The sequence below is a fragment of the Acanthochromis polyacanthus genome, chromosome 12, assembly GCF_021347895.1.
Source record: "Acanthochromis polyacanthus isolate Apoly-LR-REF ecotype Palm Island chromosome 12, KAUST_Apoly_ChrSc, whole genome shotgun sequence".
NCBI classification, from domain to species: domain Eukaryota; kingdom Metazoa; phylum Chordata; class Actinopteri; family Pomacentridae; genus Acanthochromis; species Acanthochromis polyacanthus.
The window spans coordinates 30958584-30979461 of record NC_067124.1 but is presented as its reverse complement, the minus strand read 5'-3'; the positions used below and the strand labels follow the sequence as shown (position 1 = coordinate 30979461).

General features: G+C 41.6%; 1 protein-coding gene across 3 annotated transcripts in view; it reads left to right on the top strand.

Moving 5' to 3' along the window:
* The window catches only part of col14a1a (collagen, type XIV, alpha 1a), a 221085-nt gene that overhangs the window by 100496 nt on the left and 99711 nt on the right, over window positions 1–20878 (top strand). For all 3 annotated transcript variants that reach the window (XM_051956908.1, XM_051956909.1, XM_022194221.2), the window contains exon 27: window positions 2206–2329. In XM_051956908.1, coding sequence (XP_051812868.1) covers window positions 2206–2329 — 124 coding nt within the window. The remainder of the gene's footprint in view (window positions 1–2205; window positions 2330–20878) is intronic.

The window sequence follows — 20878 nt, the reverse complement described above, 5'->3', positions numbered from 1 at the left end:
TTTCCTGCATGGCTCCCACTATGTCAGCAGACTTCAGCTGCTTCATTTGTCACACTGTGGAGGTTGCTTGCTAAACCCTTTTGTTTCATTCGTGTAATGTGTGCTGTTTAGCAGTTTGCTACCCTCTCTGTGCCCCATCACCCTCTGGCAGGACGCTAGCAGCAGCAGCACACCCTGGCTGTAATGTGAGAGAGTTGGCTGAACAGTAAAGATGGAGTTGGCTGGTAAATGCAGGCCGACCCGAGCCAACAACAGCACCATTAGCAGTCTGCAGCTAATGATAGCTGTTCACCCCTCTTACAGCAACGCAATTAGATTGATTATAGCTCTGATTTGGGAGTTTGGATATATCATTTTTTTCACTGGATTTTCTCCAAAACTTGTGTAAAATAAGGCTTCAGCTTTCCCGTTTGAGAACAGTTCACGGTCTCAAACGTCTTTCCCGTTTGAGACCGTGAACTGTCACACTGCCTGCTCAGTGTGCAGAGTGTTAAGACCACCTGCAATGTCCAGGCGAAAAAAGGTGAAACCTGTGACCTATTAATGCTTTCACCTATTAACCCAGACGACCCCAAGCAGAGTCTGGGCATTTTTTGCTCCCATCACATTTTTCCTCTCTGTAGACAAATTTTTCACTATAATACAAAGTCCTGCACCTCTATGAAAACAGGAGAACCAGAACTAGAAGCAGAGTGAACTCAGAAATGCCTTCTGTGCCATACAACACAGTCATCGTGAAAAATTTTGAATTTCGTTGAATTTATTTTAAAAATATTGAAAAAAAAACATTGCTCTAAGTCATGTGTGGGAGATAATTAACTTTTTACATGTTAACAGCTGCAAAAAACTAGATGTTTTACACACTGCTCTGCACGACGACTTTAATCAGATATTTTCCATGCCAAATATATCTTCCAACAACTTGCTGACAACTTGCTTCTCTGTAAACCAGTTTTGAGCCATGCTGCATTTATTTTATCTCTTTAAAATCTCAATCTTTTATTATGGAAAACCTCTGAGTCACCCATTGCTTTTCGGTTGTGCTGAGAAGTAAAAATTGAGGTATATTGTCAAATGACATGTTGAATTTTAATAAGAAAAGATGGATTTTATGGTTAGATTTGGTTAATTTTCCCAATGAAACTGCATGTCATCCTGATATGTTTAAGGACTCAGAGAAAGTTGAAAATCCTGCGATTCTTCTTCTCAAACACAAGATTTATTTATTTTATTTTATTTTTTTGTTTGTTTTTATTTCCAAAAATGGAAAAATAGCTGGAATCATCATGTAAATTTCACCAAATGCCAACAGATGTTACCAGCACTGGAAAAAAATGTTGATTATACATGCTGTATACTTTACTACTTAGCTTTTTTTAAATGTGAGCCCCTACTTGTCTCTCATCTGCTCTGAGTAAACACAGCCTGCAGTTTAGACTAATTCTGCAAAATAAAGTCCCTGAATTTTTGTCAGGTGGCTTCTGGTCACCGTTGTCCTGAGGGGTGTAGAATTATTTGTTTTTTACAGAATCAGGTTTGAGCAAAGGATGAGATAATGAAATATTCCAATTTGAAACTTAGATTTGGATGATTGCTCTGATAGAATTGCAGATGAATAGTTCAGGCATTGTCAGAAACTTGAAAATCTGACTTTCTTGGTCTGATGAACGGTGTCATCTTCGCAGGTTGAAAAAACAAAGCAGCCACATGCCTTTGAGACCCCTCTTGTGTGTGCAGCACAGTTGAACCCATCTGTACAGTGTTCACTTTGTTTAATCACATCCAATTTGTATAATCACAGTATTTCCTTTGGTGAACAAAAGCAGCGTCTGTTTGATGCTGTTGTTGGTGTTTAGAATAAATACTGAAATCGTACGCGATAATGTGGTGGATATTAGATTGTTGGACCCTGAGTGCAGTCATTTGGCTTCGTAGCAGTCAAATAATGCCACATAAGCTGTTTGGAGTAATTTTGGCTTCTTGCTGTGGAGTTTGGGAGGAAACAAAGCTGTGCACACAAATGTGGAAAGGCCTCTGCAGTGGCTTTGTGACTGACATGAGCGTGACAGAGTTTGACTCTTGTGCTAAATGATCCCTTTGGAGAAACTTTAAACCACAATGGCTCAGGAAAGCGGGACTCTAGCTGTGTGTAATTTTATCTGACATGTGCTTAGAACTTATTTCAGTGTCTCCGTCGCTCTCCAGGTGGCCATTGCTCAGTTCAGCGACGACGCTCGGACAGAATTCCAGCTGAGTTCCCATGGCAACAAGGAGGCGCTGCTGGAAGCCATTCAGAGGATCAGATACAAGGGAGGAAACACCAAGACAGGTTAGAAAAGCACATTCGCGGGATTATTGCAGTAATAGATCACGAAGTTCAACAGCGGAGGTAAATTCAGATGTCACTTTCATGCCTCGGTTTAAATCTACCTCGACTTGCTGTCAAAAAAGTCTCACCAACACATCTGTTAGCAGCTGCTTTGCAACTTTTGATTCTATCAGCAGAAAGTGTTTGCACATTTATCACTGGAAAATGCAGATGTGAAAGGAGTGATCACCTTGATGCATGAAAAGTTGAGCAGTTGACAAATGACGTTCACCACAAGGTCCATTAGAACCTGAACTGGAGCTTCCATACACTTGACCAAAACAGGAACATCTGTAATTTCATGATAACGCTGCAAACTCCATTTCTTGAGGAGGATTGTGTGATACCCTCAAAAGCTCCAGAACAGCTACTAATGGAGCATGTGATGAGAAAACAGCTGTTTTTAAGGTCAAAAATGAACTTTTAACCTCAACCAACTGTAAACAGTTGTGTATGTTGTAAAATTTGTGTCTCTTCACCGATGTTTCCACTTGTTTTATGCACATTTTGAAGTGCTGTATTTGAAGAAATTGATGTACATTGCAAACTTTGAACCAGTTTCACCAAAAAAGTTTTTATCCTCGTTTGAGAATAGTGGATTTTGAAAAAGAGTCGATGCATATAATGGGGGACGGAAAGACCTTTTCCAAATCAGTTCTGACAGTTTAACATGAACTAAAAATGACTCATCAGCTGTTTCTACTTCTTTTGTTGTTTTTGCCCCTGGACAGCATCAAACATGAACAATAGCAGCTCATATGAAAGGATAATTACAACTTTCCTGATTGAAAACAATTTCTGAAGATTTCTATCCAAGTTTTACTTATTTCTTCTTTGTGGTTTTTTTTAAGCAATTGGCAAATAGCTGGGTTACATTCCAATACTCATAGTACCACACTGTTCAGTAAGAAGATTTAGTATGTCCCAGTACAGAGAATATCAAAGTAGTATGCCAAAAACACTAGGATGTCCTGTTTTCCCATCCTTTTGGTTTTGCAATATAAGCAAACCAGCATCTTTTTCTGGTCATTCTGACCAACAATCCTCTGTGCAATGGACAGTACATCACAGCGTCTCACTAAAGTAACGTGCTTGAGTTCCAGAGAGTTCACAGACAGATGATTTCCCTCTGCTGATAGATATTTTGCATGAGCAAAATGGTCGGAGCTGAGGGTGCAATATTATGACTAAATAGTGGGTAAAGCTGTATGCATACAGTGTGTAGTTTGTAAAGGCAGCTGAAGTGCATAGTAAAAGTACAATGCCAATGTGTGAGATTTGGAGCGCAGGTCAGGTTTTTGTTTGCGACTTTGACTCTCTTGCTCTGTTGTTGCATAATATAGCCTAATGCAGACGTTTAGGCACTCCAAAGCAGTTAATAGAAACAAGGTCTTACTACCTTTTTCTTTGTTTCTTTTGTGCAAGGTTTCAAAAGTTTGCTTCAAATTTGCTTGACAATTATATAGAAACACGGCTTGTGTTTTTATTGAAAGGCCACTTCTAATCTACTTTAGATTAGAATTGCAGAAAACAATTTAATTGAGGGTCAGGATACATGAGAAGTAAATGGTAAATGGTCTGTATTTATATAGTGCTTTACTATACCTGAAAGATACCCAAAGTGCTTTACATTATACGTCACATTCACCCATTCACACACTGATGGCGGAAGCTGCCATGCAAGGCGCTAACCACGACCCATCAGGGGCAGTTAGGGGTTCGGTGTCTTGCTCAGGGACACCTCAACATGAGCTCTCTGGGCCAAGGATCGAACCCTCCGGTTGCATGATGGCCACTCTAGCCACTGAGCCATTTTGGGTTGTGAAAACTTATTCACAAATGTGTGACTGTGGTTGTGACTCCGTCTTTAATTCAGTGTGTCATGTGACTTTGCAGGTAATTCTGGTTGTTAAGGGCATTTTCCCTCCTTTAATCTGGGTGATGGCTCAGTGTCTACTAACAGTACTTGTGTCCTTGAGCTATAACTATCTTTCTCTACCATCCTCATCCATTCTCATCCCATCTTCTTCCTCCCCTCTCTTGCAAGCTGTCCTCTCCACTCTCACTTTGTTGCTCACTCTTTTCTCTTCTTCATTCCTATCCAGCATGTTAACTTTATCCTTCTCGGCACATCTTCAGTTTTCTCATGTTTTCCAACCTCCTCTGCTTGCATCTTCTTATAATTTCTCATATTCTTAAACCCGACCTGCTTCCCAAACACGTTCTTGTGTCCTTCCTTCTGTCCATTGTTTCTGTCCGTGCCACTTCTACATCTTCTTTCCTGTCTTCTGGTTTAACAGGAGGAAACAGGAGGTGTTTTAGCTGACAGGGCAGTGCGTATATGTGTGCATGTGGCAGAAAATAAACCATGAAATTTCATCTTCCCCACACAAAGAGAGGTAGGAGGCAGCCAGCTCTCACAAGGTTAGGCTAACACTCAGTTTGTGTCTCCCTCTCCCCCTATCTCTTCGTCTCTCACCCACACATGCACACTCGTACATGCACATTCGCTACCCTCAGCATAGAATTAATCTTCTTCAGTAGCTCAGACACACTGTCTGCAATTCAGGCTGCTGTTATTTCCACCACACAAACCCTACAACACATATTTTAGGTTTTAGATTCTTTATTGCACAATTTCTTCAAGATTCTTCATTTCAAAATTTTCAAAAGATTCAAAATTTCTTCAGATTTTTTTCGGTATTGGTGACACATCTGGGCATTTTTTCCTTCAGCTTTTGCAGAATAAATAAGTAAATCCACTTTATTCTCTTTTATGATTTGTGACATTTTGACTTTGTTGTACTGCGCAGAAGATTTTTAGAGTTCTCTTTATTTCTTGCTATAGTTCTGCTGTTTCCACAGAAGGCTTTATATAGCAGGAAAGAATGAGCCCACAGTAAATAATGTGACGGGAGCAAAAATTCAGAGGAATTCTGTAACAAAAGAATGAATAGTAAATGCACTTGAAAGGTGTCAATTACTGTAACTTCTTACAAAAAAGTAAATAGAACTACAAGTCGGTGTTTCTCTGGTGCATGAGCTACATACACAGTTCTATTGTGGATTCAGTCTCTCTCTGTCTTCTGTTTCTCCATGTAATCCACACTGACTCCATGTTGGTGAGATCAGGGCTCTGTAGGGGTCAAACCATCTGCTCTGTGACTCCTCCTTCCTCATCTCACTGAGGATGGCCTTTTATGACCATGTTCGTATTTTTGGTGTTTTCATGCTGCTGAATGTGTTTGGGATCAGATCAGATACCTCCCTGGTGGTAGCGCACGAACAAGAATCCAAACAGAGCAAATGCGTAGTTTTTTTTCACAGTTCTGGTGATTGACTGAGTCCAAACCTCCTCACCTCACATCTTACTCCTCTGGTCCGCTCAGAAACAGGCCCGTGGTTTCTCTGGCTTTTCTTTTTCATTCTAAAAGACCACAAATTCTCTTCAGACACCCCATCAGGGCCCCTCACTGTTTCTAAATCCCACAAAGCCCTCAAATAAAAGACTGCAGCTTTCTGTCTCTTAAACCTTTAACCTCTGGCAGATATATTTGTGTGAATACAACTGCTAGCCAACCAGAAACCCTGCAGCTTTAATGTCTTTTTTTAATGTTTACTGTATATGACTTATTTTACAGCTTCTCTCTAGTGACCTCTTGGCTAATCAAATGTGCTCAGAAACACACGTGTACAATTCCAAATGTTTCTATTTTTGTGGAGAGTAGATCTGGACTATTTATTCATCTTCAGTCATTTCGAGTAATTTAGTTTGAATCAACTTCTGAGCAAACTTCCAGTCATCAGTCAGTTCCATATATTCAACTTAAAAACAGTACTTAAGTGTTGCTGCCTTCTTTAACCGTCATTTTCACATTTTTACTTTCTTTGGGCTCATTCTTCGCTTCAATGTAAAATCCTACACTTCTACAGAAACATCACAACCATGACTAGAAGTAGAGAAAACTAGAAACACGTCTTCTGTTCAGTATGACAGTTATGATTGCATATTTCATTTAAAAAAATGACAAAATCAGGGTTAAATTTTTTTGATTATTTGTTTTGCAAAAATCTAAAAATACTGGAATCAACATGTACAACATTTTCCCACAGGTGTTTCCAATACTGGGGGCAAATGGAGGCTTTACATGCTACAGATATTTAATTATGCCCATTTACACAAACTCAGGTGTCTTCCCCATGCCGAGTATATCACTTTTTGTACACATTTTGAGCCATACTCAATTTAATTTACTGATGCAGCATGTTTTATTTTGCTCTCAGTCTCTAATTTCTTTCCATGCTTGTCTCCTGTCTGTACAAAACACAGCCTGTAGTTCAGCTGAACAGTCCCTGACTATTTATCCCATCGTGTTGTTTGCAGCTGAGTCAGTCATGGCTTCTCTGTTGCATTGAGGAGTGCCAAAATTTTAGTTTTTTACAGGATCTTGTGCAAATACTTTGTTTTGGGTGATTTTTTTTTATGTTGAATAAAGTGATTTTGAGGAAATATTACAATTTTGAACAGAATTCTACATCGCACGATACGCTGAGACACAGTTGGAAAGGAGGAAATATGGCAATCCTTACTGTTTTTATTGCTAAAAAAAATTGTAAATCTGTAGAAGCATGCCTTTCAAACCCAGTGGTGGGCTGTGAGGTTCAGAGTGTTAAGATTTTACAGGCTGTTTTTTCCCACCAACCTCTGATAGAAGTGGGAAGGAAGAGCATGTTGAGGATTTGGGGTATTGAAGCTGGTGTTCTGGGATTTGGCTTTTCACTCTGCATTTATTCATCAAGGTATTAGTGATCCTCTGACTGGCTTAGTGAATGACTGATTTAATGTAGATTCTGCTGGATCCCTGTATATACATAATATATATGTATGTGTGTTTTGTGATTGCTTTTCAGTTATTTGCAGGCAATGGTGCTAATCTGTGACAATGCTGGAGCATACAGTACACAGATTGAGGAAATGTGAATCTGCTCGTGAACAAAAGTGAATATTTCCATGTGTGTGTTGAGGCGACAGGCTCCCGGCATGTAAAGCAGAGTTACTTCTCATCCTCAGCTCTCTGTAATATATTCAGCCATTAGATTAGTTAGGGTGTGATTTGCCGTGTGTGACTCTACTTGAGCATCCACTCGGCTTCAGCCGCAGTAATGCAGTTATGTGAGACCCTCACTCAATTTTCAGGGTTTATGAGTCTTTTATGACTTCAGGAATGAATGTATGAATGGACCATGAATGGGTTTCACTCACTGTAGAAGCCAGTAAAACTCATTCAAAATCCATTGTGTGTTTTTAATAATGCATTTGATGATCCTCGTTTTTCTTTTTTTTTCAAATCGTGCTGAACTTACTGTAACTTTTTGAGCAGTACAGGATTTAACTGCTCTGTTCAATTAAATCAGAACAGAGCAATTAGTCAATTAATCAGGCTCAATTTACATAGTTGATTTACAGATAACAGAAATTTAAAAAGCAATAAAATGGTAAAAATCAAGTACAGCCGCAGTCAAGTTATCAATGAAGAACTCTAAAACACAGGAACTGAAGACCTGAAGAAACGCTTTCCTATGTAACACATGCACTGAGAAAAAACAGATGGGATGAAATAACATAAAAAGTAGGATAAATAAAATTTAATAAAATTAAATAGATAATTAAATAGAGATAGAAATAGAAGCAAAAATGAGACAAAACTCTAAAAAGTAACAAACTTTGAATTAAATAGACTAAAATATAGAACTAGACAATTCCCGCTCGCGGAAATCGTGGGAGGGGCTCGGGATGTGTGCATGTCCGGAGCCGGGCAGGAGAGAGTTATTTTTTGGTCCGTCACAGGCTTTTATTTTCAAATTGTGCTGTGCTTTAATTTTGAAAAGCAGAGACAGGAAGATTTCACCTGGTCAAAATTTAGATTGGAGTTACTGTTAAGGCTTTATCAAGCTGAGAGGTTTAACTGGCGTTTCCAGTCCGTCGCAGGCTTTTATTTTGAAATTGTTCTGTGCTTTTATTTTGAAAGGCAGAGACAGGAAGATCTCACCTGGTCAAAATTTGGATTGGAGTTACTGTAAAGCTGGGGTGTCAAACTCAGTTCCTGGAGGACCACTATCCTCTATGTTCTAGATCTTTCCCTCTTCCAACACACCTGTTTCAAATAATCAGCTCATCATCAAGCTCAGCAGAAGCCTGATAACGAGCCTGATCATTTGTATCAGGTGTGTTGGAACTGAGTTTGACACCCCTGTTCGAAAGGCTGTGTGAAGCTGAGATGTTGAACTGGCATTTCCAGTCTGTCGCAGGCTTTTATTTAGAAATTGTGCTGTGCTTGTATTTTGAAAGGCAGAGACAGGAAGATCTCACCTGGTCAAAATTTGGATTGGAGTTATTGTAAAGGCTGTGTGAAGCTGAGAGGTTTAACTCTTGTTTTAAGGCCCATCGCTGGCTTTTATTTTGAAATTGTGCTGTGCTTTTATTTTGAAAGGGAAAGAAAGGAAGATCTCACCTGGTCAACATTTGGATTGGAGTTACTCTAAAGCAGGGGTGTCAAACTCAGTTCCTGGAGGTCCACTATCCTCTGTGTTCCAGATGTTTCCGTCTTACAACACACCTGATTCAAATAATCAGCTCATCATTAAGCTCAGCAGAAGCCTGATAACGAGCCTGATCATTTGTATCAGGTGTGTTGGAACTGAGTTTGACACCCCTGCTCTAAAGGCTGTGTGAAGCTGAGAGGTTTAACTGGTGTTTTCGGGCCCATTGCAGGCTTTTATTTTGAAATTGTGCTGTGCTTTTATTTTGAAAGGGAAAGACAGGAAGATCTCACCTGGTCAACATTTGGATTGGAGTTACTCGAAAGCAGGGGTGTCAAACTCTGTTCCTGGAGGTCCACTATCCTCTATGTTTTAGATGTTTACCTCTTCCAACACACCTGATTCAAATGATCAGCGTATCATGAAGCTCAGCAGAAGCATTATAACGAGCCTGATCATTTGAATCAGGTGATTTGGAAGAGGGAAACATCTAAAACATAGAGGATTGTAGTTACTCAAAAGGCTGTGTGAAGCAGAGAGGTTGAACTGGTGTTTTCAGGCCCATCACAGGCTTTTATTTTGAAATTGTGCTGTGCTTTTATTTTGAAAGGGAAAGACAGGAAGATCTCACCTGGTCAAACTTTGGATTGGAGTTACTCTAAAGCAGGTGTGTCAAAGTCAGTTCCTGGAGGTCAACTGTCTTCGATGTTCTAGATGTTTCCCTCTTCCAACACACCTGTTTCAAATAATCAGCTCATCATCAAGCTCAGCAGAAGCCTGATAACGAGCCTGATCATTTGAATCAGGTGTGTTGGAACTGAGTTTGACACCCCTGCTGTAAAGGCTGTGTGAAGCCGAGAGGTTGAAATGATTTTCAGGCTGAAATGCAGCTCCTGTGGAGGTATTGGGTGTGAAGGTGGGCGTGGCACTCCAATGAGTCTGTGTGTGTGCGTGAGAGCATGCCTGCGCGTGTGTAAGGGCGGTTGCTATGGGCCCCCATAGCAACGGTGCCTGCCACAGACAGCAAAAAACTGCTTCTCAGCAGCAGCGCGCAACGTCTCGTTCTGGCGCTAATTGTGGGCTAACCGTGAATGCTAGCTGAAAACTAAAATGACCGTGAGCGAGAGGAAGGCTGTGGCTATTCATACATATGATTATTTTCCAAATATTGTGAGAAATGACCGAGTTACAGCGATTTAAAAAACACTGTCCCTCCATGAGCCAGATGATTCAGTTTACATTGGTTCTAATGGGGAGAACGGTGCGACTTTGGTCTAAACTGCTGCCTGCCATTTCTCTTCAGAAAGAGCTAGGTCTTCAAACTTGGATTCATTTGAATCCCAGGAAATTTGTCTACAATCTGACCAAATTTCATTCCCCTAACATTTATCGTTTGGTCGTGAGGGCGATGCGATCGTGAAATTTTCAGGCGGATTTTTCTCCTCTCCTCCACTCTACCAACTGACATGCCGCACTCTAACCAGAGCAGATTTTGAGAATTTTCACTTTTTTGAGGACTCACTGATCAAAAACTATAAATCTCAGCCTGACATAAAATACATTCCTACGAAGACAAGAAAAATCACTGCATTTTGATGGTTAAATGAAGTTTCTAGGTGAACGTATGGCGAAGCAGTGGCGTTTGGAAAAAAGTGGATTTTTTCAGCCGATTTTTTTCACTCCCCATTCATTTTCTATGGGAATTTTTGCGCAGTTTTTTGCGAATAATTCTGCGATAAAATGACGTATTTCTTAGAAAAGTCATAGCACACTATTCCCGATGAAGCCGCACGTTTTGATGTATAGTTTATTTGGGTTTTCTCAAAGGCCTAGGACGAGAAGCGAATCGAAAAACGGCGGAAACGTGAGGAAGAAAAGATAACTAGACAATTCCCGCTCGCGGAAATCGTGGGAGGGGCTCGGGATGTGTGCATGTCCGGAGCTGGGCAGGAGAGGGGTAATTTTTTGGTCCGTCACAGGCTTTTATTTTGAAATTCTTCTGTGCTTTTATTTTGAAAGGAAGAGACAGGAAGATCTCACCTGGTCAAAATTTGGATTGGAGTTACTGTAAAGGCTGTGTGAAGCAAAGAGGGTTAACTGGCAAATTGTGCTGTGCTTTTATTTTGAAAGGCACAGACAGGAAGATCTCACCCAGTCAAAATTGAGATTGGAGTTACTCAAAAGGTTGTGTGAAGCTGAGAGGGTTAACTGGCGTTTCCAGTCCGTCAAAGGCTTTTATTTTGAAATCATGCTGTGCTTTCATTTTGAAAGGCAAAGACAGGAAGATCTCACCTGGTCAAAATTTGGACTGGAGTTATTGTAAAGGCTGTGTGAAGCTGAGAGGTTTAACTGGTGTTTTCAGGCCAATCGCAGGCTTTTATTTTGAAATTTACTGTGCTTTTATTTTGAAAGGCAGAGACAGGAAGATCTCATCTGGTCAACATTTGCATTGGAGTTACTGTAAAGCAGGGGTCTCAAACTCAGTTCCTGGAGAACCACTATCCTCTGTGTTCCAGATGTTTCCTTCTTACAACACACCTGATTGAAGTGATTTGCTCATCATTAAGCTCAGCAGAAGCCTGATAACGAGCCTGATCATTTGAATCAGGTGTGTTGGAACTGAGTTTGACACCCCTGCTCGAAAGGCTGTGTGAAGCTGAGAGGTTAAACTGGCGTTTTCGGGTTCATCGCAGGCTTTTATTTTGAAATTGTGCTGTGCTTTTATTTTGAAAGGCCGAGACAGAAAGATCTGACCTGGTCAAAATTTGGATTGGAGTTACTGTAAAGCAGGGGTGTCAAACTCAGTTCCTGGAGGTCCACTATCCTCTATGTTCTAGATGTTTCCTTCTTCCAACACACCTGTTTCAAATAATCAGCTCATCATCAAGCTCACCAGAAGCCTGATAACGAGCCTGATCATTTGAATCAGGTGTGTTGGAACTGAGTTTGACACCCCTGCTCGAAAGGCTGTGTGAAGCTGAGAGGTTGAACTGATTTTCAGGCTGAAATGCAGCTCCTGTGGAGGTATTGGGTGTGAAGGTGGGCGTGGCACACCAATGAGTCTGTGTGTGTGCGTCAGACCATGCCTGCGCGTGTGTAAGGGCGGTTGCTATGGGCCCCCATAGCAACGGTGCCTGCCACAGACAGCAGAAAAGTGCTTCTCAGCAGCACCGCGCAACGTCTCGTTCTGGCGCTAATTGTGGGCGAACCGTTAATGCGAGCTGAAAACTAAAATGACCGTGAGCGAGAGGAAGGCTGTGGCTATCCATAGATATGATTATTTTCCAAATATTGAGAGAAATGACCGAGTTACAGCGATTTAAAAAACACTGTCCCTCCATGAGCCAGATGATTCAGTTTACATTGGTTCTTATGGGGAGAACGGTGCGACTTTGGTCTAAACTGCTGCCTGCCATTTCCCTTCAGAAAGAGCTAGGTCTTCAAACTTGGATTCATTTGAATCCCAGGAAAATTGTCTACAATCTGACCAAATTTCATTCTCCTAACATTTATCGTTTGGTCGTGAGGGCGATGCGATCGTGAAATTTTCAGGCGGATTTTTCTCCTCTCCTCCACTCTACCAACTGACATGCCGCACTCTAACCAGAGCAGATTTTGAGAATTTTCACTTTTTTGAGGACTCACTGATGAAAAACTGTAAATCTCAGCCTGACATAAAATACATTCCTGCGAAGACAAGAAACATCACTGCATTTTGATGGTTAAATGAAGTTTCTAGGTGAACGTATGGCGAAGCAGTGGCGTTTGGAAAAAAGTGGATTTTTTGAGCCGAATTTTTTCACTCCCCATTCATTTTCTATGGGACTTTTTTCGCAGTTTTTTGCGAATAATTCTGCGAAAAAATGACGAATGTCTTAGAAAAGTCATAGCACACTATTCCCGATGAAGCCGCACGTTTTGATATATAATTTGCTTTGATTTTCTCAAAGCCCTAGGAGGAGAAGCGAATCGAAAAACGGCGCAAACGTGATTAATAAAATACTAGACAATTCCCGCTGGTGCGGAAATCGTGGGAGGGGCTCGGGATGTTTGCATGTCCGGAGCAGCGCACGAGAGGCAAGAAGATCTCACCTGGTCAAAATTTGGATTGGAGTTACTGTAAAGGCTGTGTGAAGCTGAGAATTCTAACAGGCAAATTGTGCTGTGCTTTTATTTTGAGAGGAAGAGACAAGAAGATCAGACCTGGTCAAAATTTGGATTGGAGTTACTCTAAAGGCTGTGTGAAGTTGAGAGGTTGAACTGGCGTTGCCAGCCTTTCGCAGGCTTTTATTTTGAAATTGTGCTGTGCTTTTATTTTGAAAGGCAACGACAGGAAGATCTCACCGGGTCAACATTTGGATTGGAGTTACCCCAAAGCAGGGGTGTCAAACTCAGTTCCTGGAGGTCCACTATCCTCTGTGTTCTAGATGTTTCCTTCTTACAACACACCTGATTCAAATGATAGGCTATCATGAAGCTCAGCAGAAGCCTGATAACGAGCCTGATCATTTGAATCAGGTGTGTTGGAACTGAGTTTGACACCCCTGCTCTAAAGGCTGTGTGAAGCTGAGAGGTTGAACTGATTTTCAGGCTGAAATTCAGCTTCTGTTCAGGTATTGGGCGTGAAGGTGGGTGTGGCACACCAATGAGTCTGTGTGTGTGCGTGGGAGCATGCCTGCGCGTGTGTAAGGGCGGTTGCTATGGCCCCCATAGCAACGGTGCCTGCCACAGACAGCAAAAAAGTGCTTCTCAGCAGCAGCGCGCAACGTCTCGTTCTGGCGCTAATTGTGGGCTAACCGTGAATGCTAGCTGAAAACCGAAATGACCGTGAGCGAGAGGAAGGCCGTGGCTTTCCATAAATGTAATTATTTTTCAAATATTGTGAGAAATGACCGAGTTACAGCGATTTAAAAAACACTGTCCCTCCATGAGGCAGATGATTCAGTTTACATTGGTTCCTATGGAGAGAACGGTGCGACTTTGGTCTAAACTGCTGCCTGCCATTTCTCTTCAGAAAGAGCTAGGTCTTCAAACTTGGATTCATTTGAATCCCAGGAAAATTGTCTACAATCTGACCAAATTTCATTCCCCTAACATTTATGGTTTGGTCGTGAGGGCGATGCGATCGGGAAATTTTCAGGCGGATTTTTCACCTCTCCTCCACTCTACCAACTGACATGCCGCACTCTAACCAGAGCAGATTTTGAAAATTTTCACTTTTTTGAGGACTCACTGATCAAAAACTGTAAATCTCAGCCTGATATAAAATATATTCCTGCGAAGACAAGAAAAATCACTGCGTTTTGATGGTTAAATGAAGTTTCTAGGTGAACGTATGGCGAAGCAGTGGCGTTTGGAAAACAGTGGACTTTTCAAGCCCATTTTTTTTCAGTCCCCATTCATTTCCTATGGGATTTTTTTCGCAGTTTTTTGCGAATAATTTTGCGATAAAATGACGAATTTCTTAGAAAAGTCATAGCACACTATTCCCGATGAAGCCGCACGTTTTGATATATAATTTGTTTTGGTTTTCTCAAAGGCCTAGGACGAGTTACGAATCGAAAAACGGCGGAAACGTGAAAAATAACTAGACAATTCCCGCTCGCGGAAATCGTGGGAGGGGCTCGGGATGTGTGCATGTCCGGAGCTGGGCAGGAGAGGGTTATTTTTTGGTCCGTCATAGGCTTTTATTTTGAAATTGTGCTGTGCTTTTATTTTGAAAGGCAGAGACAAGAAGATCTCACCTGGTCAAAATTTGGATTGGAGTTACTGTAAAGGCTGTGTGAAGCTGAGAGGTTTAACTGGCATTTTTTGGTCTGTTGCAGGCTTTTATTTAGAAATTGTGCTGTGCTTTTATTTTGAAAGGCAGAGACAGGAAGATCAGACCTGGTTAAACTTTGGATTGGAGTAAAGGCTGTGTGAAGCTGAGAGGTTTAACTGGTGTTTTCAGGCCCATCGCAGGCTTTTATTTAGAAATTGTGCTGTGCTTTTATTTTGAAAGGCAGAGACAGGGAGATCTCACCTGGTCAAAATTTGGATTGGAGTTATTGTAAAGGCTGTGTGAAGCTGAGAGGTTTAACTGGTGTTTTCAGGCCCATCACAGGCTTTTATTTTGAAATTGTGCTGTGCTTTTATTTTGAAAGGGAAAGACATGAAGATCTCACCTGGTCAACATTTGGATTGGAGTTACTCTAAAGCAGGGGTGTCAAACTCAGTTCCTCGAGGTCCACTATCCTCTATGTTTTAGATGTTTCCCTCTTCCAACACACCTGATTCAAATAATCAGCTCATCATTAAGCTCAGCAGAAGCCTGATAACGAGCCTGATCATTTGAATCAGGTGTGTTGGAACTGAGTTTGACACCCCTGCTCTCAAGGCTGTGTGAAGCTGAGAGGTTTCAGTGATTTTCAGGCTGAAATGCAGCTCCTGTGGAGGTATTGGGTGTGAAGGTGGGTGTGGCACACCAATGAGTCTGTGTGTGTGCGTGCGAGCATGCCTGCGCGTGTGTAAGGGCGGTTGCTATGGGCCCCCATAGCAACGGTGCCTGCCACAGACAGCAGAAAAGTGCTTCTCAGCAGCACCGCGCAACGTCTCGTTCTGGCGCTAATTGTGGGCTAACCGTGAATGCTAGCTGAAAACCGAAATGACCGTGAGCGAGAGGAAGGCTGTGGCTAACCATAAATGTAATTATTTTCCAAATATTGTGAGAAATGACCAAGTTACAGCGATTTAAAAAACACTGTCCCTCCATGAGGCAGATGATTCAGTTTACATTGGTTCCTATGGAGAGAACGGTGCGACTTTGGTCTAAACTGCTGCCTGCCATTTCACTTCAGAAAGAGCTAGATCTTCTACCTTGGATTCATTTGAATCCCAGGAAAATTGTTTACAATCTGACCAAATTTCATTCTCCTAACATTTATCGTTTGGTCGTGAGGACGATGCGATCGTGAAATTTTCAGGCGGATTTTTCTCCTCTCCTCCACTCTACCAACTGACATGCCGCACTCTAACCAGAGCAGATTTTGAGAATTTTCACTTTTTTGAGGACTCACTGACGAAAAACTATAAATCTCAGCCTGACATAAAATACATTCCTGTGGAGACAAGAAAAATCCCTGCGTTTTGATGGTTAAATGAAGTTTCTAGGTGAACGTATGACGAAGCAGTGGCGTTTGGAAAAAAGTGGATTTTTTCTGGCGATTTTTTTCACTCCCCATTCATTTTCTATGGGACTTTTTTCGCAGTTTTTTGCGAATAATTCTGCGAAAAAATGACGAATGTCTTAGAAAAGTCATAGCACACTATTCCCGATGAAGCCGCACGTTTTGATATATAATTTGTTTTGGTTTTCTCAAAGGCCTAGGACGAGTTACGAATCGAAAAACGGCGGAAACGTGAAGAAAAGACTATAATAAACGCAGCAGGAGAACAATAGTGGCTCGGGCTGCATGCTGCAGCCCCGAGCCCCTAACTAGACAATTCCCGCTCGCGGAAATCGTGGGAGGGGCTCGGGATGTGTGCATGTCCGGAGCTGGGCAGGAGAGGGTTATTTTTTGGTCCGTCACAGGCTTTTATTTTGAAATTGTGCTGTGCTTTTATTTTGAAAGGCAGAGACAAGAAGATCTCACCTGGTCAAAATTTGGATTGGAGTTACTCTGAAGGCTGTGTGAAGCCGAGAGGTTTAACTGGCGTTTCCAGTCTGTCACAGGCTTTTATTTTGAAATTGTGCTGTGCTTTTATTTTGAAAGGCAGAGACAGGAAGATCTCACCTGGTCAAAATTTGGATTGGAGTTATTGTAAAGGCTGTGTGAAGCTGAGAGGTTTAACTGGCATTTTTTGGTCTGTTGCAGGCTTTTATTTTGAAATTGTGCTGTGCTTTTATTTTGAAAGGCAGAGACAGGAAGATCAGACCTGGTTAAACTTTGGATTGGAGTTACTGTAAAGCAGGTGTGTCAAAGTCACTTCCTGGAGGTCAACTGTCTTCTATGTTCTAGATGTTTCCTCCTTACCACACACCTGATTCAAATGATTAGCTATCATTAAGCTCAGCAAAAGCCTGATAACGAGCCTGATCATTTGAATCAGGTGTGTTGGAACTGAGTTTGACACCCCTGCTATGAAGGCTGTGTGAAGCTGAGAGGTTTAACTGGTGTTTTCAGGCCCATCGCAGGCTTTTATTTTGAAATTGTGCTGTGCTTTTATTTTGAAAGGGAAAGACAGGAAGATCTCACCTGGTCAACATTTGGATTGGAGTTACTCTAAAAGCTGAGTGAAGCTGAGAGGTTTAACTGGCGTTTCCAGTCCGTCACAGGCTTTCATTTTAAAATTGTGCTGTGGTTTTATTTTGAAAGGCAGAGATGGGAAGATCTCACCTGGTCAAAATTTGGATTGGAGTTATTGTAAAGGCTGTGTGAAGCTGAGAGGTTTAACTGGTGTTTTCAGGCCCATCGCAGGCTTTTATTTTGAAATTGTGCTGTGCTTTTATTTGAAAGGGAAAGACAGGAAGATCTCACCTGGTCAACATTTGGATTGGAGTTACTGTAAAGGCTGTGTGAAGCTGAGATGTTTAACTGGCATTTCCAGTCTGTCGCAGGCTTTTATTTAGAAATTGTGCTGTGCTTTTATTTTGAAAGGCAGAGACAGGAAGATGTCACCTGGTCAAAATTTGGATTGGAGTTATTGTAAAGGCTGTGTGAAGCTGAGAGGTTTAACTGGTGTTTTCAGGCCCATCGCAGGCTTTTATTTTGAAATTGTGCTGTGCTTTTATTTTGAAAGGCAGAGACAAGAAGATCTCACCTGGTCAAAATTTCGAATGGAGTTACTCTAAAGGCTGTGTGAAGCTGAGCGGTTTAAGTGGCAAATTGTGCTTTAAAGTAATTTTGAAAGGCAGAGACAGGAAGATCTCACCTGGTCAAAATTTGGATTGGAGTTACTATAAAGGCTGTGTAAAGCTGAGAGGTTCAATTGGCATTTCTAGTCCGTCACAGGCTTTTATTTTGAAATTGTGCTGTGCTTTTATTGTGAAAGGCAGAGACAGGAAGATCTCACCTGGTCAAAATTTGGATTGGAGTTACTCTAAAGGCTGTGTGAAGCTGAGAGGTTTAACTGGCGTTTCCAGTCTGTCGCAGGCTTTTATTTTGAAATTGTGCTGTGCGTTTATTTTGAAAGGCAGAGACAAGAAGATCTCACCTGGTCAAAATTTCAATTGGAGTTACTCTAAAGGCTGTGTGAAGCTGAGAGGTTCAATTGGCGTTTCTAGTCCGTCACAGGCTTTTATTTTGAAATTGTGCTGTGCTTTTATTGTGAAAGGCAGAGACAGGAAGATCTCACCTGGTCAAAATTTGGATTGGAGTTACTCTAAAGGCTGTGTGAAGCAGAGAGGTTTAACTGGCGTTTCCAGTCCATCATAGGCTTTTATTTTGAAATTGTGCTGTTCTTTTATTTTGAAAGGCACAGACAGGATGATCTCACCTGGTCAACATTTTAATTGGAGAAACTGTAAAGGCTGTGTGAAGCTGAGAGGTTTAACTGGCATTTCCAGTCTGTCGCAGGCTTTTATTTTGAAATTGTGCTGTGCTTTTATTTTGAAAGGCAGAGACAGGAAGATCTCACCTGGTCAAAATTTGGATTGGAGTTACTGTAAAGCCTGTGAGAAGCTGAGAGGTTTAACTGGCGTTTTCCACTCCGTCGCAGGCTTTTATTTTGAAATTGTGCTGTGCTTTTATTTTGAAAGGCAGAGACAGGAAGATCTCATCTGGTCAACATTTTAATTGGAGTTACTGTAAAGGCTGTGTGAAGCTGAGAGGTTTAACTGGTGTTTTCCGGTGTGTGAAAGGCTTTTATGTTGAAAGTGTGCTGTGCTTTCATTTTGAAAGGCAGAGACAGGAAGATCTCACCTGGTCAAAATTTGGATTGGAGTTACTCTAAAGCAGAGGTATCTAACTCAGTTCCTGGAGGTCCACTATCCTCTATGTTCCAGATGTTTCAATCTTACAACACACCTGATTCAAATGATTAGCCATCATTAAGCTCAGCAGAAGCCTGATAACGAGCCTGATCATTTGAATCAGGTGTGTTGGAACTGAGTTTGACACCCCTGCTGTAAAGGCTGTGTGAAGCTGAGAGGTTTCAGTGATTTTCAGGCTAAAATGCAGCTCCTGTGGAGGTATTGGGTGTGAAGGTGGGTGTGGCCATCCAATGAGTCTGTGTGTGTGCGTCAGACCATGCCTGCGCGTGTGTAAGGGCGGTTGCTATGGGCCCCCATAGCAACGGTGCCTGCCACAGACAGCAGAAAAGTGTTTCTCAGCAGCAGCGCGCAACGTCTCGTTCTGGCGCTAATTGTGGGCTAACCGTGAATGCGAGCTGAAAACCGAAATGACCGTGAGCGAGAGGAAGGCTGTGGCTAACCATAAATGTAATTATTTTCCAAATATTGTGAGAAATGACCGAGTTACAGCGATTTAAAAAACACTGTCCCTCCGTGAGGCAGATGATTCAGTTTACATTGGTTCTTATGGAGAGAACGGTGCGACTTTGGTCTAAACTGCTGCCTGCCATTTCACTTCAGAAAGAGCAAGGTCTTCAAACTTGGATTCATTTGAATCCCAGGAAAATTGTCTGCAATCTGACCAAATTTCATTTTCCTAACTCCTATCGTTTGGTCGTGAGGGCGATGCGATCGGGAAATTTTCAAGCGGATTTTTCACCTCTCCTCCACTCTACCAACTGACATGCCGCACTCTAACCAGAGCAGATTTTGAAAATTTTCACTTTTTTGAGTACTCACTGATCAAAAACTTTAAATCTCAGCCAGACATAAAATACATTCCTGCGGAGACAAGAAAAATCACTACGTTTTGATGGTTAAATGAAGTTTCTAGGTGAACGTATGGCGAAGCAGTGGCGTTTGGAAAAAAGTGTATTTTTTGAGCCGATTTTTTTCGGTCCCCATTCATTTCCTATGGGACTTTTTTTGCAGTTTTTTGCGAATAATTCTGCGATAAAATGACGAATTTCTTAGAAAAGTCATAGCCCGGGATTCCCGATGAAGCCGCACGTTTTGATATATAATTTGTTTTGGTTTTCTCAAAGCCCTAGGACGAGTTAGCGACCGAAAAACGGCGGAAACGTTAATAATAAAAGACTAGACAATTCCCGCTCGCGGAAATCGTGGGAGGGGCTCGGGATGGGTGCATGTCCTGAGCAGCGCAGGAGAGGCAAGAAGATCTGACCTGGTCAAAATTTGAATTGGAGTTACTCTAAAGGCTGTGTGAAGCTGAGAGGTTTAACTGGCATTTTTTGGTCTGTTGCAGGCTTTTATTTTGAAATTGTGCTGTGCTTTTATTTTGAAAGGCAGAGACATGAAGATCAGACCTGGTTAAAATTTGGATTGGAGTAAAGGCTGTGTGAAGCTGAGAGGTTTAACTGGCATTTCCAGTGTGTCGCAGGCTTTTATTTTGAAATTGTGCTCTGCTTTTATTTTGAAAGGCAAAGACAGGTAGATTTCACCCTGTCAAAATTTGGATTGGAGTTACCCCAAACCAGGGGTGTCAAACTCAGTTCCTGGAGGTCCACTATCCTCTCTGTTTTAGATGTTTACCTCTTCCAACACACCTGATTCAAATGATGAGCTTATCATGAAGCTCTGCAGAAGCATTATAACAAGCCTGATCATTTGAATCAGGTGATTTGGAACAGGGAAACATCTAAAACATAGAGGATTGGAGTTACTCTAAAGGCTGAGTGAAGCTGAGAGGTTTAACTGGCGTTTCCAGTCCGTCACAGGCTTTTATTTTAAAATTGTGCTGTGCTTTTATTTCGAAAGGCAGAGATTTGAAGATCTCACCTGGTCAAAATTTGGACTGGAGTTATTGTAAAGGCTGTGTGAAGCTGAGAGGTTTAACTGGTGTTTTCGGGCCCATTGCAGGCTTTTATTTTGAAATTGTGCTGTGCTTTTATTTTGAAAGG